The sequence below is a fragment of the Mesoplodon mirus genome (genome assembly GCF_964341445.2).
Source record: "Mesoplodon mirus genome assembly, chromosome: 4".
NCBI classification, from domain to species: domain Eukaryota; kingdom Metazoa; phylum Chordata; class Mammalia; order Artiodactyla; family Ziphiidae; genus Mesoplodon; species Mesoplodon mirus.
The window spans coordinates 160147424-160170644 of record NC_138979.1 but is presented as its reverse complement, the minus strand read 5'-3'; the positions used below and the strand labels follow the sequence as shown (position 1 = coordinate 160170644).

Sequence of the window (23221 nt, the reverse complement as noted above, 5' to 3'; positions counted from 1 at the left end):
CCGGCGCTGCCCGCCCAGGGCCAGCCCCGGATTCCCATTTGCTAATAGGCTCTTGCGTTCGCAGCCCTCTTTTTTTCTGTGAGTCGCGTAAAGTTGAAAGCTCATGCATTTTGGTGCGTTTTGGTTTTGGTTTGGTGCTCCACTCCCCACCCCCCCCGCCAGCACGCCAGTGAAAAGGAGTAGTACTGAAACGTACTTTTCGCCTTTTTAGGAGGAGGAGCTCTGTGCTTCTGCCTTCATTCAGTGAGTTAGTCCGGGAGTCACTGAGGAAGATAGGGAATTCTAGGTGCCAGGCAACAATTAGAAAACTTGTGATTGGAGCTCTGCTGTGCGTTATTCTCCCTTTTAAAATTGAATTTTAAATTTCTTTAAAAACTTCATTGTACATCTTCCTTCTCCATTTCGCTAAGGAGAACTTAATCCCTACACCCTTTCCAGAGGTCTCTGATGCAACCCCCCCACACAGCTTTTTGTTCCACTTACGTCGTTTCTGTTTCTGAATTCAGTGGTTAGGGGGAACATGCTGATTGGTGTTAATATTAATGAGCACTGGAAATCTTTTTAGCCATACCATCTGCTTGCATGATACTGGCTTACCCTCTTCCTGGTGCTTCCCCCCCCCCATTTGCATGTCACATTTCCGTGAGCCCATGGTGGAATTATCATACATTGAAAAGGTTTATTCTCATATAGAAGCTATAAAGTTATTGATTTTATGTGTCTAAGGTTCTGAACATGCACCCTATTGATAACTTGCAGAAAAGAGAGGGTAGGGCATCTTCTGTCAGAGGCTTTACATTTGGAATTCATTCTAAAAAATTGGTTACTGTGAATATGAAAGTCAGTCCAAAACTTTTGTTGTCTGTAGACTCATTTATAAACATGAAAATTTGACTGTAACAAGATTATTTCTTAATATATATGCATAATACTTTACTTACATGTACGTTATAGTTATTTTATTATACAGCATATTTTTATTGACTTTAAGTTTGATTTTCTAGTTAAAGCTGTTGTACTTGAATACGACTAAGAGAAATGCCCAGATTCACACTGTAGTAGATGTAGGTCTAGAATCTGTAGTCTTCTGAACCTCCACATTCTCTGCCAAAGAACTGGATGTTATTATTCAGTCGTATGTTTGTAAAAAACATCCAGTGGTACAGATAATAGAGTAGGAAGTTGCTATTTAGCAATTCATCTGGTAGCATTTCCTCTCATACTTTCTTGTAGGTAGTTTTACTATGAAGTTTATTTCGCTGAATAAATTTGCTTTGTTTTATTTAATTAATTAATTCATTTATTTATTTATTTTTGGCTGTGTTAGGGCTTCGTTGCTGTGTGCGGGCTTTCTCTAGTTGTGGTGAGCGGGGGATACTCTTGTGGTTCGTGGGCTTTTCACTGTGGTGGCTTCTCGTTGCAGAGCACGGGCTCTAGAGCGCAGGCTCAGTAGTTGTGGCGCATGGGCTTAGTTACTCTGCAGCATGTGGGATCTTCCCAGACCAGGGCTCAAACCCGTGTCCCCTGCATTGGCAGGCAGATTCTTAACCACTGTGCCACCAGGGGAAGTCCCATGCTTTGTTTTATTGTTTAGAATGCTAATGCTTTTAAAACTTGGGATAAGCACTTAGTGTTTTGTTGACTTGGTTTTGTAATTCTTTTTTTGCCCAGTTTGCATGGTTCCTGGTCAGCATAGAAATGTGGAGTGTCTCGGCTGAATCCTCATGCAGACAAGATCATTATGGTCCTGGTAGGTAGGGCAAGTATCTGGATGTGAGGTAACATCTCTGCTATCTTTTTTTTTTTTTAACATCTTTATTGGAGTGTAATTGCTTTACAATGGTGTGTTAATTTCTGCTTTATAACAAAGCGAATCAGTTATGCATATATATATGTCCCCATATCTCTTCTCTCTTGCGTCTCTCTCCCTCCCACCCTCCCTATCCCACCCTTCTAGGTGGTCACAAAGCACTGAGCTGATCTCCCTGTGCTATGCGGCTGCTTCCCACTAGCTATCTATTTTACGTTTGGTAGTGTATATATGTCCATGCCACTCTCTCTCTTTGTCCCAGCTTACCCTTCCCCCTCCCCATATCCTCAAGTCCATTCTCTAGTAGGTCTGTGTCTTTATTCCCGTCTTGCCCCTAGGTTCTTCAAGACTATTTTTTTTGTTTGTTTGTTTTTTAGATTCCATATATATGTGTTAGCATACAGTATTTGTTTTTCTCTTTCTGACTTACTTCACTCTGTATGACAGACTCTAGGTCCATCCACCTCACTACAAATAACTCAATTTCATTTATTTTTATGGCTGAGTAATATTCCATTGTATATATGTGCCACATCTTCTTTATCCATTCATCTGTTGATGGACACTTAGGTTGCTTCCATGTCCTGGCTATTGTAAATAGAGCTGCAATGAACATTTTGGTACACGACTCTTTTTGAATTATGGTTTGCTCAGGGTACATGCCCAGTAGTGGGATTGCTGGGTCGTATGGTAGTTCTAAAGCTGTAAATGTACTTCATTTGCTCCTGGGTTGGTTTTGTTTTGTTTTCCTGAATTGGATTTTCTGTCTTTGCCAAAAGATGTTAACTTTTCTCTTGTCCCATTGACTGTAATACCATCAAGTGTGGAGTTGCTCAAAAAGCCAAATAAGAACTTAGGATTATATCTCAAAATACATATTATTTCTCATTTTTTCTTCCAGTAGTTCCAGAATTGGGTTTACTCTCTAAAGTCATCTGTGACTTTATTCTGGTTTAGCTTGGAGACTGAGTTTCTACTCATAAATCATCCTTGAAGTTGCCTGATAGCTGATGCTGTTTTATAAGTAGAAGAGACCAGGTGAACAGTTTTTGGTTTTGTTTTCACACACCCTTTAGAATCTTGGATGCATTTATTGTCATCTGAAGGAGACTGATCAATATTTCTGAATAACATGGAGAGTTACTTTCATCCTACCTTTTCATTACGTGTGGTACAAATATAGAATTCTATTAAATAGCTATCATCTTGTGATATTGTTGCAGGAAGGGGGACGCCTTCCAGGGCCTGAGAGTGGGCTCTTGTCTAACACTCAGAAATGAATTTTCTGAGGAGACACACGTGCTGCCAAAGCAAGAGATTTATTTGGAAGGGGCACCCGGGTGGAGAGCAGGAGGCTAAGAGAACCTAGGAAAACTGCTGTGCCACGTGGCTCGCCGTCTCAGGTTTCATGGTAATGGGGTTAGTTTCTGGGTTGTCTCTGGCCAATCACTCTGACTCAGCGTCCTTCCTGGTGGCACACGCATCACTCAGCCAAGATGGATTCCAGTGAGGAGGATTCTGGGAGGTTGGTAGGACATATGGACTGGTGTCTCCTCTCTTCTTTTGACCTTTCCCGAATTCTTCCAGTTTGTAGTGGCTTGTTAGTTCCGCATTCCTTACCAGGACCTCCTGTCGCAAGATAACTCATATACAAATGGTTACTGTGGTGCCTCGCCAGGGTGGGCGGTTTCAGTCAGTGGTTCCCCTAACAATATAATACTAGTTCACATCCCTACAGAGGATAAGGAATCCTGGAGATAAAGGATATAATCTTATAAATTTTCAAATCAGTTTAACATTCACTGTTTTACTTATATACAGAATCTGTTACCACAGATTATTGTCTATTGGCAATTTATTTGCAAAATATTCAATTTTTATTAGTTGTCCTTTCTGACAAAACCATTACACAGGACTTAGGTGATTTTTTTTGAATTCTATTTAATTTATTTTTTTCTACAGCAAGTTCTTATTAGTCATCCATTTTATACATGTCAGTGTATACATGTCAATCCCAATCTCCCAATTCATCCCACCACCACCACCCCCCACCGCTTTCCCCCCTTAAAGTCAGTTCTTTAAGAAAAGTTATATACCGGAACTTCCCTGGTGGTCCAGTGGTTAAGAATCTGCATTCCAATGCAGGGGACACGGGTTCGATCCCTGGTCGGGGAACTAAGATCCCACGTGCTGCAAGGCACCTAAGCCCATGTGCCACAACTACTGAGCCCATGTGCTCTGGAGACCCTGTGCTGCAACTAGAGAGAATCCCGCATGCTGCAGCGAAGAGCCTGTGCTGCAGCAAAGGTCCTGCATGCTGCAACTAAGACCCGATGCAGCCAAATAAATAATAAATTAAAGAGGAAAAAAAAGTTATATACCCAAATTTCAAGCCTGCTTATCTGCACTTTTCATTTCATGGATCTGTCAAATGTTCATTCATTTAAGAAATGTTTAGTAGGTACAGTACCAACTGAATACCAGGCTCTGATACCTTGAGGGGTACAGTGGGAGACAAGACAGGGCCCTGCCTTCAAGTGGCTTACAGTCAGGTGTATAAGGTGCTGACCTGGACATTGACTTCTGAGAATACACAATACACATAGCTTCCTCATTGGAAGCTATGCACAAACAGTTAACAATAAAATTCACCAAGTAGTGATGGATAAAGCAGAGATGGTATGGACCCTAAGTGCTACAGGAATTTGGAGGCATGAAAGACTGTCAGAGAGAAAGTTTACAGGAGGAGGTAGGCTGAAAGTAAAAGGGAAGGCTTTCTGGGAAGGTAGAACAAATGAGCAAAATCAGTGTGTGCTTGAGACAAGGAGTAATTTAACTAGAGCAACAGTTCCCGAAGTGTGGTCCACACACCAGTAGTATCAGCATCGTCTGGTAACTTGTTAGAAATGCAGATTCTCAGTCCCAACTTGAGACCCATTGAATTGGAAATGCTGACAGTGAAGCCCAGCAATCTATGTGTTTTTTGTTGTTGTTGTTTTTAAATATTTATTTATTTATTTGGCTGTGCTGGGTCTTAGTTGCAGCACGTGAGATCTTCGTTGCAGTGTGCAGAATCTTTACTTGGCGGCATGTGGGATCTAGTTCCCTGACCAGGGATTGAACCTGGGCCCCCTGCGTTGGGAGTGCAGAGTCTTAGCCACTGGACCACCAGGGAAGTCCCCCAGCAATCCATGTTTTAACAAGCCCTCCAGGTGGCTCTGATGTGTGCTTAGAGCAAAGGGTTCTTGTATGAAAGTAGTGGGCAAAAAACTTTGGTTAAGGTAGCCTGGGACTTAGAAGGACTTAGAACGTTAGGCAAGAAGTTTGTCTTTTAATCCTACAGAGCAGAGTCACCAACTTGAAACGAGAGCTGGATTTGGCCCATAGATAATGTTTTGTTTGGCCTGCACGGTGGTTTTTTGAGTTTTGTTTTTGTTTTTTGTTTTTTTAATGGAATTAGTTGTCACTATTTAAAAAACTAGATTCTACGTAGAAATCTGTGCTTTTAGCTTATTTTGAAAAATCAGAAGACCTGACAATACTGAGCCTGTATTTCATCATGGCAGCAATTTGTGGGAACAGCAAGCAACTTACCCTTTAGATGGGACAAGATAGGACATGTGCTTTCCAGTTTACACAGTCCCCACAACTTCCTGTTGATTACACACACCTTTACTTACTTACATTTTCTGCCTGGCCCCAGTAGGTATTTCAGGATTTGAGTTTGTAACTTCTGTTATGAACACTGGGAAATTGATGAAAGTTTTCAGAAGGAAAGTGATGTGACTTATATATTCATTAATTCATTCAACAAACATTGATGAACTAACTAACCATTGCATATGCCAGGTTATGCAATGTTCTCAAAGATGAATGAATCCCTGCCATGATATGGGTTACAGTCTAGTGAGAAAACGATGAAAGTAGTATTTAGGAAGACAGTAGCATATGGGTTTGAGAAGAGAGACATTGGTGACTGGAAGACCAGTTAAGAGGCTATAGCAGTCCAAGTCTGAAGTAATAAAGGCCAGACTTTAGATATCAGCAAGAAGCTAGGAGGGAAGAAGGAGATGGGAAAGATATTGCAAAGCAAAAATCCTCAATCCCTGATAAGAGATTGGGCATGAGAGGAGAATTCAAAGATGATGAAGATTTTGAGTTGTGAATTAGGAAGTTTGTGGTGCCATTAACAAAGACAGGAAATTAGAGAATCCATTTAACCCTCTCTATATGGGGCGGGGGCATGAGATGAGAATTCAAAGATGATGAAGATTTTGAGTTGTGAATTAGGAAGTTTGTGGTGCCATTAACAAAGACAGGAAATTAGAGAATCCATTTAACCCTCTCTGTATGGGGCGGGGGCATGGAGGAAGGGAGATGTTTGGAGATGCCAGTTTGAGGTGTCTCTTGTTTTGAGTTCAGTGTATTAGCATGTACACAATATGAGTGTTTTTAAAAGGAAGATTTAATAGAAATGTTGTCAAGATTGCATGCTTAGGGGTAGATACCACTCATTCCATCCTAGGATACCAAGGGAATACCTGGAGAAGCATTGAAGTTGTAAACAAAATGTAAGGCCTTTCTTGAAAATGTTTGCTTTGGAGGCCCTATAGTTAGAATTTATAATATTGTTCACATCCTCTCTTAAATGTATAATTTTCAGGTTTATGTTGCATTGGTAAGTTTAACTTTCTCTTTCTGGGAAAATAGAAGATACTATATAAACTCAGATGCTCAAAGACATTTTCTGAGTATCAGAGTTTAAGTCATAATTGGCTCATGAGGTAGTTCAGGGATGAACATTGTCATAACTGTTGCTCTGTTGAGATAGTAGCCAAAGTTTTTCCTCTTATGATCTTATGTTTGCAGTGCTTGGTTCCCTCTGCTTTTAAAGAAAAAAAATTTTTAACTGTGGTAAAATATATATGACATAAAAATTGTCATTTTAACCATTCTAAGTATACAATTCAGTGGTATTAATTATATACTCAGTGTTGTACAACTATCACTACTATCTATTTGCAAAACTTTTTCATCACCCCAAACAAAAACTGTGGACCTGTTAAGCAATAACTTCCATTCTCCCCTCATCCCAACCCCTGGTAAACTCTAGTCTACTTTCTGTCTCTGTGAATTTGCTTATTCTAGATATTTCATGTAAGTGGACTCATATTTTTTGTGTGTGTCTTAGCGTAACATTTTCAAGGTTCATCAGTGTCATAGCATGTATCAGAACTTCTTTTTTGTAGCTAAATAATATTCCATTGTATTTGTGTATACTATATTGTTTATCTATGCATCTGTTGATGGAAACTTGGGCTTTTTCCACTTCTGACTGTTGTGAATAATGCTGCAGTGAACATTGGTATAGAAATATCTGAGTCCCTGTTTTTAATCTTGTGGATATGTACCTAGGACTGGGATTGGCTTAGTCCCTTTTAACCACATACTCATTATGTAGTAGTACCATTCTCGATCACATTGTGGAACACACAACTGGTATTTGAGTTCTTCACAGCCAAAAAAGGACCTCACAAAGTGCCTAAACTTATGTACTTTGTTTATGAATTAGCTCTTTAATCACTGCCCCCCGATACATGTGCACACATACATTTACACAGTAATGTACTCTAGCTTTCAGAGAGAGTGTGCCTTGCCTCCCCTTGTTATTGCTGATTTTGTAAACAAGTGATTTTATTAGAATGGCTGCAGTTGTAGTTTGAAAAGAAATTGTGAAAGAGGAGAAAGAGCCCAAGAGTACTAGACTACAAGTCAGGAGATTAACTTGGTGATCTGCTTTCCAGAGCCTGAATAGATTGGAAAAAGAAATGCAAAAAGAGATAATTGAATCAAAAATAGGCATACTGACAAGAGAGAAAAAAAGAGAACTTTGGTCTTATGAGTATCCACGTCCATCTTCTATAGGTTGAAAAAGTGATACATTAGTTGAAGGAAACAAAGCGGAAAGCCTAGAAGGAAAAGAAGATATTGGTAAGTAACCTATATAAAGTAATACCCTACTTTTCCATAGGTCAGATTTATGCTTTCTTATTCCTAGCTGAGAGCTCGTAGTAAATGGAAAGGTATCAATGAGCTAGTAAAAGCTGTCACAGATTCCACAACCCTTATTTGTTGGAGAGGCCCTCATTTGTGTAAGTTGACATAAAAGTCTAATGATTATGGCTGTCTGGTTCATATCCCACAAAAGCTTTTTTAAAATTAGATGATGGCAGCTTATTGAAGGAGTCAGGCACATGACAACACTGATCAGCGATAATAGATAGTATGAAGTCAAGGAAAACTAGCTCAAAAAGCGTAGCAATCTGCGACTATTCGTTGGCAGAAGGGCAAACAGTCCTACAGACCGATAGTCCCTGAAGGCATCCGAAGTTTACAGAAAAATATAGCTGATGATCATAATCATAGCTCTGAACCATAAATAAAATATGTCACTTTAGAAACATTTTTACCAAACACTATTAAAATAAAAATGTTATGGTATTTAGAGAAGAAATATTGTAAAGACATATTTGAGGGACTTCCCTGGTGATACAGTGGGTAAGACTCAGTGCTCCCAATGCAGGGGGCCCAGGTTCGATCCCTGGTCGGGGAACTAGATCCCACATACACGCCGCAACTAAGAGTCTGCATGCCTCAACTAAAAGATCCCATGTGCAGCAATGAAGATCCTGCATGCCGCAACTAAGACCTGGTGCAGCCAAAATAAATAAATAAATAAATGTTTTTTAAAAAAGACACATTTGAGGAAATGTACTTATATGGCACCCCTGTTCCTTGCTTTATACATGAGGTATCATTGTAATATTTGCCTTTCTCAAGTTTTTCATACTGATTCAACATGTTTGAAGGAGTAGCTGTTTTTCAGTTGATAACAAGAAAGGGAAAATATGTTTTCACTTCTCTTCCCACAAACTCCAGTATAAACAGTGACACATGGCACTGATCCTTGCAATTCCTCTTCTGCACATAAGTGCCTCCCATGGTGGATATGGGTTTGGAGGCAGAGATAGTTTATCACCTTAGATTTTCATTATATTTGCTCACTGGGGCAATATTAATCCCCTCCTGATTAATAGTATCTTCTTACCTAAAGGACTTTCTACTTTTTTTTTTTTTTTTTTTTTTGCCGTACGCGGGCCTCTCACTGTTGTGGCTTCTCCCGTTGTGGAGCACAGGCTCCGGATGCGCAGGCTCAGCGGCCATGGCCCACGGGCCCAGCCGCTCCGCGGCACATGGGATCCTCCCGGACCGGGGCACGAACTCACGTCCCCTGCATCGGCAGGCGGACCCTCAACCACTGCGCCACCAGGGAAGCCCAGGACTTTCTACTTGTAATGAATAGGGAAGAAAAGGCCTTGTGACTTGTGAGGAAAGTGAGGCAGCAGTAGCAACGGCTCCCCTATGTGGTGACGATTGTAGCTGAGTCAAGCCTGAAACAGTGAACAATGAAATCATGCACTGCCTGACCTCATTCCAGTATAAGACTCAGATGGTGCATTGTACAGAGTGGGCCTTCTTGACACATGTCTAATGATGTTTTTATTAAAGTGGAATAAAGTACTGAAAGAAGTAATCTATTTATATTTGTTGGTAACTACCAATTCCAATTCCTTTATTGAGAGAGTATTTGATCTTAGTGTTGAAGGGACCTTGAAAGAAATCTCATTCAACCAGCCTTCTGATTTGTGAATCCACTTGGACAGATCTGATCACAGATCCACTTGTGATCAGATTTGGGCTGAGCCCTTAGGGCAAGAATTCTCCTCTCCCCACCAACATGAGACAACTCATATTATTGGGAAATTCTTTTTCCTATTCTATCTCTCCCCTGTAGTTTCCATGCTCACAGGTCTTATTATAGCTCCTTGGCAACAATCTAATAAAAGTTGGTTTTTTTAATAAACCTTTTTTTATCTAGTTAATATTTGAAAAATGCTTGTTATAAAATTTTTCAGTGGTTTTCACATCTGTGCCAGTTGTCAGTCTTATCCCTTTCTACCAAATATCTCTTCAGTACCTAAGTATTAATTATTTTTATTTATTTATTTATTGTCTGCTTTGGGTCTTCATTGCCGTGCGTGGGCTTTCTCTAGTTGCGGCAAGCGGGGGCTACTCTTTGTTGCAGTGTGCAGGCTTCTCATTGCGGTGGCTTCTCTTCGTTGTGGAGCACAGGCTCTAGGCATGCGGGCTGCAGTAGTTGTGGCATGCAGGCTCAGTAGTTGTGGCTTGCAGGCTCTAGAGCACAGGCTCAGTTGTTGTGGCGCACAAACTTAGTTGCTCCGTGGCATGTGGGATCTTCCCGGACCAGGGCTCGAACCCGTGTCCCCTGCATTGGCAGGCAGATTCCTAAGTATTAATTATTAATACTACCATTGTATTAGAATTTTTCTTCTGTATGTAGCATGAAGAAAGTTGCTATTCTGTTAATAGATTTTCACTCTGTATCTTCCTTGATTTAGTATTTAATTTTTATTATTCAGTTATTAACTGATGTCTGTAATCTGTAATGACTCACTTCTTTTCTTCCTACTCTTTTCTAAAATTATCTGACTTTTATATGAAGTATTTAAACTCATTTTCACTCTTAGAAACAAGCAGGACATTGTTTGAATTGTAGTTTTTCTGACTTTAATTCTTTTCCTTAAGTAAAATATTGGGACTCTAACAGAAAAAATGAATGGCTTCAAGTGGTGGGATATGATATTTTCAGAGCAGTTAAAAGTCTATGACATTTTTAATTTTTAAGAGTTAATATCATTGGAGGGACTTCCCTGGTGGCACAGTGGTTAAGAATCCGCCTGCCAATGCAAGGAACACGGGTTCGAGCCCTGGTCCGGGAAGATCCCACATGCCACGGAGCAACTAACCCCATGTGCCACAACTACTGAGCCTGCGCTCTAGAACCCGTGAGCCACAACTACTGAAGCCTGCACGCCTAGAGCCTGTGCTTTGCAACAAAGAGAAGCCACTGTGATGAGAAACCTGTGCACCACAACGAAGAGTAGCCCTTGCTCACTGCAACTAGAGAAAGCCCGCACACAGCAACGAAGACCCAACACAGGCAAAAATAAAATATAAATAAATAAGTAAATTTATAAAAAGTAGTTAATATCATTGGAATAATATATAATTTCTAAAGCAAGAAGTATGTAAGTTGTGTTAATAGGAATATATATAAACTGGAAAGAAAAAGCTGAATACAAAATACTATACAAATACTGGTTATAACTGGCAGTAGCCAGCCTCCAAGATGGCCCCATTGATCCTCACCTCCTAGTATTTGTGCCCTTGTGTAGTCCTCTTGCACATTTCATCAGCATTGGTCTGTATGACCAATGGAATATGGGGAAAATGATAGTGTATGACCTGAAGGGTCGTACAAAGCATTGCTGCTTCTGCATTGCTCTCTCTTGGATTGCCCAGTCTGGAGGAAGCCAGCCAGCACATTGTGAAGACATTTAAGGCTCTATAGAGAGTCCATGTGGGAAGCAACTGAGACTTTTTTCCAACAACCAAGATCAGCTTGCCAACCACTGAGTGAGCCATCTTGGAGGTGGGTCCTCGGCCTTATCCAAGCCTTCAGATGACTGCAGCCCCAGCCTGCATCTTGACTATAGTATCATGAGAGACCCTGAGCCAGAACTGTCAAATTAAGCCACTCCCAAGTTCCTGAACTAGAAACTATGAGATAATAAATGTTTCTTGTCATTCTAAGCAACTAAGTTTGGGGGTTATTTGTTGTGCAGCAATAGATAACTAAGGTACAGGATCCTAAAATATTTATTGATTTGATATGTAGAAGAGAATTTGGACAATGTAAACAGTGTTTACTATCTTATAGATTTTTTTTGGAAAATCACTTTATCACAGTTTTAACAGTTGAATGTGTTTTGTTAGATTGAATTTAGCTATAGACCTAATAGATTCAGAAAAAGAAAATTATAGCTCCTCCTAAAACAAATTGAATAGGTATTCATTAATCATTCTCTCTTAAAAATTTAACTATTTATGAAAGTATTCTCCCTTTTTATGTCACTTTGCACTTTATTTCTATTGTCACTTCTCATTGAGCACCTTACTGGATGGATACTCTTCTAGGTGCTTGGGCTACATCAAAACAAAAAAGATTTCTCCTCTCAAGGAGCTTATATTCTATCAGAGAAACGCAGATAGTAAACATAGTAAATAATCTCTCTAGCACGTTAGAATTGATAAGTGGTGTGGAGAAAAAACGTAGACCAGTGTAAGGGGGATTGAGAAAGCAGATGGAGGTAGGGGAGAGTGAGGGAGAGTGGTTAGAGTAGTAAAGATAGGCCCCTATACAGAAGCAGCATCTGAACAATGATTTGAAGGAGTTGCAGGAATTCATCAAGTGGATATATGGGAAAAGATTGTTCCAGACAGTGGGGACAGCTAGAGCAAAGGCCATAAGGCAGGAGCATGTGTGACGTTTCAGCACGGAGTGTGGGTGGGGTGAGTGAGGTGCAAACTGTTAGTAGATGAGGTCCGAGAGGTCATGGGGTGGGAGGCGGAGCAGGTGGACCCGTGAAGGCTATTGTTTGGACCTTGCTGCCCTGAGGGAAATGGGAAGTCAGTGCTGGACTTTGCAGAAGAGAGACATGCTCTAACTTATAGTTTAAAGGATGACTTAGTTGCATGTTAAAGATAGACTCTAGGGGAGTCAGGGTAAAAGGAGAGATCTGTTAGGACAATATTAGAGTAAATCATATGACAGCGGATGGCGGCTCCGGCCAAGGCAGTGGTGGTGGAAGTGGTCAGAAACGGTCAGATTCTGGAAATGTAATAAAGGTAGATAGACCAGCGGGAAACAGATCAAAAGCTCCTGGTCGTGCACAGGAAAGAGATCAAGCTGCTGTAAGACTTTCACATCTGATGCCAGTCTTTGACCATCTTTCTCTGCTCTGCACTGTCTTCCCCACCCCCATAGCTACCTTTCCCTAGTACCACACTGGCTGACCTTTCCTGTGACCTAGCAGTTAAAACTGTGCGCTCTGGAATTAGTCCATCTGGGTTTGATTTCTGGCTCTTTTCACTTATCTACTGTGTGGTCTTAAATTACTTAAGCCTCAGTTTTCTTATTTCTAGAATGGTGATGTTAATAATAGAACTACCTCACAGGGTGGTATTGTGAGATTAAATGAGATAGTCCATGTAAAATACTTCACATAGTGCTTGGCAGATATTAAGATCTCAGTAAATAATAGTTGCTATTATTATTATTACCTCAGATTGTTTTCCTTTGGCCACAGTCTTTCCTCTGCATTAAATGCTAACCTTCTTATACCCCTTCCCCTCTAATCTTCTATTTTTTTGTTTTCATTGTTTCTCAAATCCATATGACAGAAAATTCTTGAGGAAATTTAAAAATGAAATAAGACTATCCATAATTTCCCTGCTATCTGTTTTCATCTTTTTATAGTCTCTCTGCTCTTTGTCCGCATGTCTCTATTATTTATGTAGGTACTTCTGCTCATTTTTCATAATCAGTTTAAATGTCATCTCAGTGCCTTTCCTAATCCTCTAGGTAGAGTTAGTCATCTGTGCTTTGGGCTCCTTTAGCATTTTTGTTATTAACTTTAAAAGATGTGGTTATTTGTATATGTATCTGTCACCTCTGCCACACTCTGAGCATCTTGAATTTAAAAGTCTGTTTATTCACCTTTAATTCTCTGGCACCTAGTACTTCGTAGGCACCAGTAAACACTTGTAGAATTAGACAAGTGAGTGGAACCTACCAAGGCTCCCCACCCTAATCCTTCTTACATGTAACTGCCAGATTCATATTTGTGACACTCCCTTGCTCAAAATTTTCAATGGCTTCCCATCGCCTGCAAAGTGAAGTCTAAATTCCTTAGCTGAGTATTTGGTGTGTTGTACTGTCTGACCTCAGTTTGCCTTTACAATTTTATTTTCTACTACAATTAGTCAAACTGCTCTGTTTACTATCCCTTGGGGTTCCCCAATCCCCTTTCTGCATCCGTGTCTTGATTCATATTATTTCTTTTTCCTGAAAAGCGCTCCTCTTCTGTCCCTAGTTCCCCTCTTCAGTACCCTCCTCAAATGCCACCGCTTTCACAAGGCCTTCTCTGATCATCCCAGCTGGAAGTAATCTCTCCCTGCTTTGAAATCTCAGAGCATGGAACTGTGGTACTTGTCACATTTTAACTTTACAAAGGTAATTAAATGGACATGTATTTTTTTTCCTGTTTACTGTAGTCTCTCTTTTTTTTTAATTAATTTATTTTTGGCTGCATTGGGTCTTCGTTGCTGCACACAGGCTTTCTTTAGTTGTGACGAGCGGGGGCTACTCTTGGCTGCGGTGCGCAGGCTTCTCACTGTGGTGGCTTCTCTTGTTGCAGAGCACGGGCTCTAGGTGCACGGGCTTCAGTAGTTGTGGCTCACGGGCTCTAGAGCGCAGGCTCAGTAGTTGTGGCATACGGGTTTAGTTGCTCCGCAGCATGTGGGATCTTCCTGGACCAGGGCTCGAACCCAGGTCCCCTGCATTGACAGGTGGATTCTTAACCACTGCGCCACCAGGGAAGCCCTACAGTAGTCTCTTAAAGGGCAGGTCTAAGATGATTCATCTTTGCCTGCTATACTTATAAGTAGCACTAGGCAACTGATAATTTCTGGAATGGCTAAATGAACGAATATGTGAATAAATAGACTTCCTAGAATAGCACTCCTATAGGCTGCTTTGGAGGGGAAATGGGAGTTGTGGATGTGATACATAGCCATAGTAAGACACTGGGAAAGAGGGTGCTGTCTGCAGATACCATTAGCCCAATTGTACCAAGTTCATTTCGGACGTATTTCCTGATGTCTGACATGTTCCCCGCTCAGTACTTGGCTTTAGAAATAAAAAAGATATTATGTACCTTCACCTGTATACCCTTCAAATAGCAAAGTGTTCCAGGGCTCTGGCCCTTGGTATCAGGTATGTAAGTCCTAAGTTACATCCTCAAATGAGGCATTGCTTACCGTGCTGAAATCTATCTCAGACTTACCTTATTAGACCCACCTTGGTTTTACTTTGCTTGGCTAACTTATGCTCTGGGTGTTTTGGCTAATCCATTCCCATGGTTCAGCTTACTGTTTAAAAATTTCATTCTAGTTACACTTTAAATTTGCTTTATGTTTAATTTTTAACTTTGTTAAAGCCAGCTATGCTGTGGAACTCAGAAGAATTGGCAGTGGGAGCTTTTACATTTCAGTGTTTTCAGATGTTTTGGTAGACCTTTCTAGTCACTTCTCTCATTCCATTATTTTACACTTTTGGGAAATACTGTCATTTTATTCAGATCAGTCAATATTGATATTTGCTTAAGGAGGGGATAGAAAGCCATAAATAACTGTCAGGTGTCACCATGGAACTGTATAAGGGAAACAAGTCCACTCATTTGGAAATCTGATTTGATGCCTCCAGAACAATGGTTTCTCACACCTGTCCTCTTTATTCTGGTACACCTCTACATTCCAGCCATACTGAGCTCTTAATATTTGAAGTTCTCAAGGTTCTCCTGTGTCACTTCCCCAGGGTAATTCCTGTCTGATTCAGGACTCAGGTTATGCCTCTCGTCCCTTAAAAAGCCTCCCACTCCCTTCCAGCTCTATCCTTCTCCTTCTAAGATGAGTTACTTGTCCCTTATGTCCATTGCTGTCATACCCTGTGCATAGTTCTGTCAGAGAACTTGCCGCAGTACATTATAGCTGTTGGTTTGTCTGTTTCTTCTGGGCCTATATTTGAATTCTCTTTTGTATCTAGAAGCTAGCACAGTGTCTGGTATATATTAGAAACTCAGTGATGCTTATTAATTAGACAATTCAATGCCAGCCTTCTAAGTTCATCTCAAGGATGGAAGCTATTGAGGAGTGCTATTCACTTCTCTACTATTGGGCTAATGTTGTAAAAACATGAATCAATATTCTTACATGGTTACATATTTTTAATTGTAAACATAGCATTATTAAATAATGTTGTAAAAACATTAATTATAACCTCCTGTGTAAAAACCACACAGAATTCAGTTCCTCAGCAACTTCAGCCCTATAGGCAGTAATTCTGCCAGTTGGCACTTAACTATTATAAAAGTAGATGAACCAGACAATCATGTATACTCAGAAAAAAGGTAGATAACGGAGGAATGAAGGATACAGAAGGGAGTGAGTTAGCAGAATGCCATGTGTTAGTTGCAAACTAGCACAAAGGTGAATATGATTCACGAAGCTAGCTTGATTCAGAAAGGCTGAAATAGGAGCAAAGAGCAAAAGGCAACCAACAGTGAAATCAAGGATTCACAGAGATCGGGCAGGCACGAGCAGGTGAGCACACAGGTAGGGCCCGCATCCTGTGGGATTGTGGACTCAAACTCTGGGTGACATGGAAGAAGGGAATCCAGAGTGTGATGCTTTGGGGAGGCTGAGGGGGAAGGACTGGTGTTTACTACAGAGACAAAGATGCACTGAAAAGAAGGAGATGGGCATAGTGACAAACCCTAGCTGGCACCAAAGTCTCAAAAGAATTGATGAGAGGGCTTTGTTGGGGGTGAATAAGGAGATAGCCAGAGAGATTGAGAAGACCAATTCTGAAAGGAGTGGATTTAAATATACTGATATATACTCTTCAGTCTATGTACATTATTTTGAGTAGCGTATAAAACTTTGTAAATAACACATTGGGAGAAACAATCCATCCTTTAAAGTTTGGAATCATGATCTTCCCATGGGTGGGTAGTTACTCTCCTTTTGGAAAGAAGTCAGCTATTATTATTAAATGGATGAGATACAGTCCCTGAGTCACTGGATCACTGTTCATCCCTTCAGGGTATATATTCAACACCTACTATGTGCCAGTATTAAATTATATAGTGTATTAGAAGGTGAGAAGTGCTGTGGAGAAAAATAAACAGGGAATGAAGGTAGAAGACGTACATGTGACCAGGTGGGTTGCAATGTTAAATAAAGTAGATAAGGAAGGACTCTCTGAGAAGGGGACATTTGAGCAAGCCTTGTAGGCTGTGTCATGTAAAATAGTGCACCATTATATGTGCTCTAAGTTGTAAGCCTTTCTAATACCATCCTTAAAGTAGCTAACCTTAAAGAAAAATGAGATTGGAAGTGGTGTTAGAAGGTAAGGGTTGAGAGCAGAAGGTGCGTTTTATGTGTTCATCCTTTGCTTTTCCTAAAATCTACTGTTTAGTTTACACTGAACACCTGGTATGACTGCAGTTTTCACTTCATGAAAACAGATACCTATTATGCATTTTTTTTTCTCCTTGAAATTTCTTTTGGAAGAAAACAAATGTTTGCTTAATGGAAACAGAAGCTGGAGCAGTTTTTTTTCAGAAACCACAATAATAGAGAAAATATGAGTGAGCCCTGAAGAAGTTGCTGTGGAATCAGTCATAGTGATGGAAGCAGGCTGGTGACTGGAGAGCCCCTAAATACACTTCCTGAGAATGTGGAATATGGTTTGAACTTTGAACAAGGCAATGATCTGTTAATACTCAGAATCTGAAAGGTGGTTTTTTTTCAGTTCTTTAGATTGATCTACATGACCAGCCTAGTTGCTGGAAAAGAAGAATCCACCAAAGGGAGTGATTTAAGATGTGAGTATGAATCTGGCCAAGCAGCTGCCCTTTTGCAGTGGTTGATTTCCTGAGATGAGCTTCCTTTGTTTGAGATTCTAAGTTTTCCTTTCCTTAGCCAGTAGCTCTCATTCTTAACGACAGAAGTTCAGCCTTGAAGAGTGCTCAGACTGATAATTCTAACTCTGCCTTTGAGGTACTTCAGAACAACTCTAGTTATTTTAAATAGTTTTACATTCCAAATGCAATTAACTTTAATTAGCTTTATTTTATATGATATGTCACCTGGTAAGGGAGGCATTTTGATAAAATGAACCCTGGGAGATCCACAAACCTGAGAATGATTAAGGATCCTCAATCTGTACTCCAGATATACCAAGTATTCTATTAGAGATTTGCGGACTGGGAATGGGGACTTTGGAATTAGATCTTGTTTAACTAGTAGCTATGACTCACACAAGGAGAAGTTCAGAGGTGAAAGATGGATCAGAAGACCCAAAACTGTTTTGAGCAAAGTACATAAAGGGCAATTAAGGAAGCCTTAAATCTTAGAGGATAGATAGGGCATTCTTCATTAATACCAGGAGAAGATACAGCCTATGCAGGAGACATTTTCCCATGTATCTTATTCTAGGTTTTCTGCATCATTTGTACCCAACCTACCATGATATACAAATCCAGAACAAACAGTGCTGAGCACTTATAAGTTTCTTGCCTTGCTAAGGACATGTTAAGAAATACAGGCAGTAACTTGCCATAACTCACCACTGACCTGCTTTATGACTTTCAACAAGTCATTGAGCCTTTCTGTCTTAATTTGCCCACCTGCTCTAAGTTCTTATGGAGATAACATGGCCTAACCTGTGAAGGATGTTTTAAAAACCATAATGGTCTAGTTAAGTGTTTTTGAATTAAGTTGATTTATTTCCTTAAAATGTGGTTGAATGTGCAAGCCACTGGCCATATCGTTGTCACAGGTGGCCTGATTTTTAAAGGCTGTGAACACCCCAATACTAGGGACTTTGTAACTTTTTTATAACTTTATAACTTTAATTCAGAAATTGAAGCTTCTGTTTATCAATCAAAAAGAAGAAAGAGGGAATTCCCTGACAGTCCAGTGGTTAGGACTACACACTTCCACTGCAGGGGACACCAGTTTGATCCCTGGTCAGGGAACTAAGATCCCGCAAGCCATGCAGTATGGCCAAAAAAAAAAAAAAAAAAAAAAAAGAAGAAGAAAGAGACGGAAAGAGAGAGGAAGTGTTAGTATATGATCTAAAGACAAAATTGTCAAAATGGAAAGAAAAAAATTAGATTCAACATTAGGAGCAGGGTGGCAGAGAGAGCTTTTGAGTATGTGAGATCCACCCTACAATTAAAAGCAGAGCATGGGAAAATATATTTCAAATCCCAGTGTCCTTTTGCAACCAGGTACCCTTCAGAAAAGGTGCTAAGAGCCTGTGTCACCCTGGCCTAGCTTGTTGTGCTGGTTATTAGGAATAGAGAAGGAGCAGCTTAGGGAAAGGGGCGGGATTTCTGTAATGGGTGTTTCTTCTTTTACAGGTGTAAACAAAGAGGCCAGTTGGTCTAACGTTGCGTGTCTTTGTCCTATAAGCCACTGCAGGTGTGTTAGCAGCACTGCTTCTGTAACGGAAGACTCACTACATCTTGGAAGAGAATGGCCATTTCCCAGGGGGCAGCCTTTTTCATGCTGGTAGTGTCCTGTGTTTGCAGCACTGTCTTCCACAGAGACCAGCAGACTTGGTTTGAGGGTGTCTTCCTGTCTTCCATGTGTCCCATCAATGTCAGTGCCAGCACCTTGTATGGAATTATGTTTGATGCAGGGAGCACTGGAACTCGAATTCATGTTTACACCTTTGTGCAGAAATTACCAGGTACGTGCAACTGGTACCCTCACCAGAGTCAACACATCCATACTTTAGCAACTCCTCCCAGAAATAAATGTGCTGAGAGTGTGTGATGTCAGTTACAGAATCTTACAGCGACTGAATGTCTTTCTTCAGAGAACACTTTGGGCTATAACTGAACACATATGGTTTAATTCAGTGTGAAATTAAGAGAGATCTGGACTGCCTGTAGTCTGAAACCCATGTGTCCAAGAAGTACAGCTGTAATGTGTCTTTCCTTTTCTCTAAAGGTGACTGTTACTCCAGGGTACAGAATATTGAGAGTGGTCTTGAGAGAAAGATCACTACCATCCTCGGAAAAGGGGATGAGGGGACCCTGAAGATTAACGTTTTCTAAATATTCAGTGTTCTATCCTCAAGTTACACACAGAGTCTAGGGAAAGGAGTAGAAGCTAGGTGTCCACCAGAGGAATGGCAGAGGGACCCTCAGTGATTACTTTTCATCCTCCATCCCCCTACCCAATACTCCTGCAAGCCATTTCTCACAGGTGGGATGACTTGGAATATCTGGGGGAAGTAGCAGGTTAATATGATACAGAGCCCAGAATCAGAAACAGCCTAACTTTTTTTTTTTTTAATTTGTTTTTGGTTGCCTTGGGTCTTTGTTGCTGTGTACAGGCTTTCTCTAGTTGCAGCGAGCTGGGGCTGCTCTTCGTTGCGGTGCATGGGCTTCTCATTGCGGTGGCTTCTTTTGTTGCAGAGCACGGGCTGTAGGTGCGCGGGCTTCAGTAGTTGTGGCACGCGGGCTTCAGTAGTTGTGGCTCACGGGCTCAGTAGTTGTGGCTCGCGGGCTGTAGAGCGCAGGCTCAGTAGATGTGGTGCACGGGCTTAGTTGCTCCGTGGCATGTGGGATCTTACTGGACCAGGGCTCAAATCTGTGTCCCCTGCATTGGCAGGTGGGTTCTTAACCACTGCGCCACCAGGGAAGTCCAGAGACAGCCTAACTTTTGATAATCAGCCATCTCTCTTCTGTTTTGCTCCATGGACAACATAGGACAGCTTCCAATTCTGGAAGGGGAAATTTTTGATTCTGTGAATCCAGGACTTTCTGCTTTTGTAGATCAACCTAAGCAGGTGAGTTTTTTACAATTAGATGTTTCAATTCTCAAATGCCTTGATAACTTTACCACACCACTGCTGTTAAATATCTCATGCTGTTCACTACTGATATTGAGGTCATGTGTGAGATCAGTTTTCTGTCCTAGCTAATCTCCTGGATAACAGTAATTGTACACCCCAGGCTCACCAGGGCTTAGGTGGAAGGAGGTGTGAAAATAGATTGTGGCCATGCAGGGATAACACGGTCTTTCAAGAACTACCAAATGTAAAATAGATAGCTAGTGGGAAGCTATTTACTGTGACCACCTAGAGGCGGGGGATAGGGAAGGTGGGAGGGAGACACAAGAGGGAGGGGATATGGGGATATATGTATATGTATAGCTGATTCACTTTGTTATGAAGCAGAAACTAACACACCACTGTAAAGCAATTATACTCCAATAAAGATGTTAAAAAAAGAAAAAAGAAAAAGAAACTGCGCTCTTTGTATTTACTGTTTAAGATTTTGATTTGAAGCCATCAACTGCATCAATTAATGTAGATGCAGAAAATGGTTGTGAAGTTCTATAAGGTAGGAGGTATACACATGGCAATTAAGGGAATATAGATCCAGTGAACTCCACTTCAGAGTGCCCTTATACAGCACAGAACCATGCTTATATTCTAGAAATTGGGCAAAACCCACGACAACAAAATTTTCAGTAATAGAAGATGAATGTAGAGTTCTGTCATAACTGTATTTCACATTTGAGCTCTCACAACATACAGCACCCCGTGTCAGAGGCCACAATGATATAAAATAGAATAAGGCAGAATGTTGAACTTTGGTGGCATATATAAAGGTGTTGTTCAGTGTCACAAGTGTAATCATTAACCAAAGGAACACCTGATGTTAAAAATGGCTTGAACTTGAAGAACCGAGAGGATGTTTATTTTCTTAGCTTGCTGTTATGAAATGGCAAATGTGCTAGAAAATTAGGAGTTGTTGAAAGCAACCACATTATTAGAAACTGATTTGACATTTGGAGAGTAAAACTGTGTTGTGGTTGCTAATAATTATAATGATTAAGAGGCAGCGTGTTATCAGAACAGATGTTTACTCAGATAAACAATGGCTTTAAAATAACGGTTTTTAACATACCATAATTTGAACATCTGCTGTGTGCCATGCAGGTAGGTGCTGGTAATGCAAAAATGAACCTGATGTGTTCTGTCCTTGTAGAAGTCATAAAAGAGGTAGCATAATAACAGCTGCAGCTGGCATTTTTGTGGCAGCTCCACACAGTCTGCTGCATCTAACGCATGCGACAGTTTTGTATGATGGTATCTCCATCTCACAGCAGAGGAGACCAAGCCCCAGGAGCGCCAAGTGACCTATGTTAGGCCACAGGGCTAGCGAGCAAGTCTTCTAACTCCAGGCCTTGTTTCCTTTCACCATACCAACTTTCTGGCCTGAAGCTAATTTTTAAAAAAATATGTTGTTATTAGTGAATGAATATGAAATTCTTTAATATTAGATACCATTTTTCTTTTCTTTGCTTTTTTTTTTGGCTGCGCCATGCTGCTTATGAGATCTCAGTTCCTCAACAGGGGATTGAAACTGGGCCACAGCAGTGAGAGCACCGAACCCTAACCACTAGACCACCAGGGAACTCCCCCCGTGAAGCTAATTTTTATTTGAGATAAAATAATAATTAAAATGACCACACTGTAAAAGAATCTTTTTTTTTTTTTTTTTTTTTGCGGTACACGGGCCCTCTCACTGTTGTGGCCTCTCCCGTTGTGGAGCACAGGCTCTGGACACGCAGGCTCAGCGGCCATGGCTCACGGGCCCAGCCGCTCCGCGGCATGTGGGATCTTCCTGGACCGGGGCACGGCAGGCGGACTCTCAAGCACTGCGCCCAAGAATCATTTTTATTATAACGTAATCAGAATGAAATGGCTTCTCCTTCTTCAAAGAAGCCCGCTTCTTTAGGTTTCTGCTCTGTGGAGCAGAGAAGGGTTGGAGCCTTCTGCCACCTCACTCCTGGTACTCTGCCAGAGCATGCTGAGGGAATGGACAAGCTCCACTAAATGAACTGTTCACTGGATACGTGAATCATCTCTTTTGAAGGGTGCTGAGACTGTTCAAGAACTCTTAGAGGTGGCAAAAGACTCAATCCCTCGAAGTCACTGGAAGAGAACGCCAGTGGTCCTGAGGGCAACAGCGGGACTGCGCTTACTGCCAGAAAAGAAAGCCCAGGCTCTGCTCTTTGAGGTAGTTTTTGTTCTTTACAAGAAACCAGTAATTTCTTGCCTAATTCCTTCTCTAGTTTCTTAAGGAAAAGGAGTGAGTTCTGCTAAAATTTTATCTAGGGAAAATGAAGAGTGTAGTTTTCTAAGCATTATAGGATACAGTCAAAATGCAGAAATCTATTCTATCGCCTTAGGGAATCCAGATTTCTTTCTTTTTTTGCTAGGTAAAAGAGATTTTCAGGAAGTCACCTTTCCTGGTACCAGATGACAGTGTTAGCATCATGGATGGATCCTATGAAGGTGAGAGAGGTATTGATGTATGTTCTAGGGGGAGAGGGCCAGGGTTAACAAAAGATCTGATTAAAGGAACTGGGAACAGGGATGGGGGTGCTGAAGAAAAAGGAACTAAGTAAGGAGAATAAATAAGGAGAACAAATAAGCAAGGAGGAAGGGGATAGCAGGAAATGGAAAGATGGGGAGAGGGAAATGTATGCTTTAGACATGAAATTTAGAGAGAAAAAGAGTAAAGATGGGGCTAGGGAACGGGGGTAAAAAATGCT

The 23221-nt window shown here is 40.9% G+C and overlaps 1 protein-coding gene across 12 annotated transcripts in view; it reads left to right on the top strand.

Moving 5' to 3' along the window:
• The window catches only part of ENTPD5 (ectonucleoside triphosphate diphosphohydrolase 5 (inactive)), a 40436-nt gene that overhangs the window by 676 nt on the left and 16539 nt on the right, over nucleotides 1-23221 (top strand). For 4 of the 12 annotated variants that reach the window (XM_082619505.1, XM_082619504.1, XM_082619495.1 and 1 more), the window contains exons 2-8: nucleotides 1672-1778; nucleotides 7736-7801; nucleotides 17388-17460; nucleotides 19055-19334; nucleotides 20362-20441; nucleotides 22540-22683; nucleotides 22886-22961. In XM_082619505.1, the coding sequence (XP_082475631.1) occupies nucleotides 19118-19334; nucleotides 20362-20441; nucleotides 22540-22683; nucleotides 22886-22961 (517 nt within the window). In that variant the 5' untranslated portion in view covers nucleotides 1672-1778; nucleotides 7736-7801; nucleotides 17388-17460; nucleotides 19055-19117. Of the gene's footprint in view, nucleotides 1-310; nucleotides 329-1671; nucleotides 1779-2711; nucleotides 2849-7735; nucleotides 7802-16154; nucleotides 16175-17387; nucleotides 17461-19054; nucleotides 19335-20361; nucleotides 20442-22539; nucleotides 22684-22885; nucleotides 22962-23221 lie in introns of those variants that run through there. The other 8 variants (XM_082619502.1, XM_082619499.1, XM_082619506.1 and 5 more) reach the window with 8 other exon arrangements.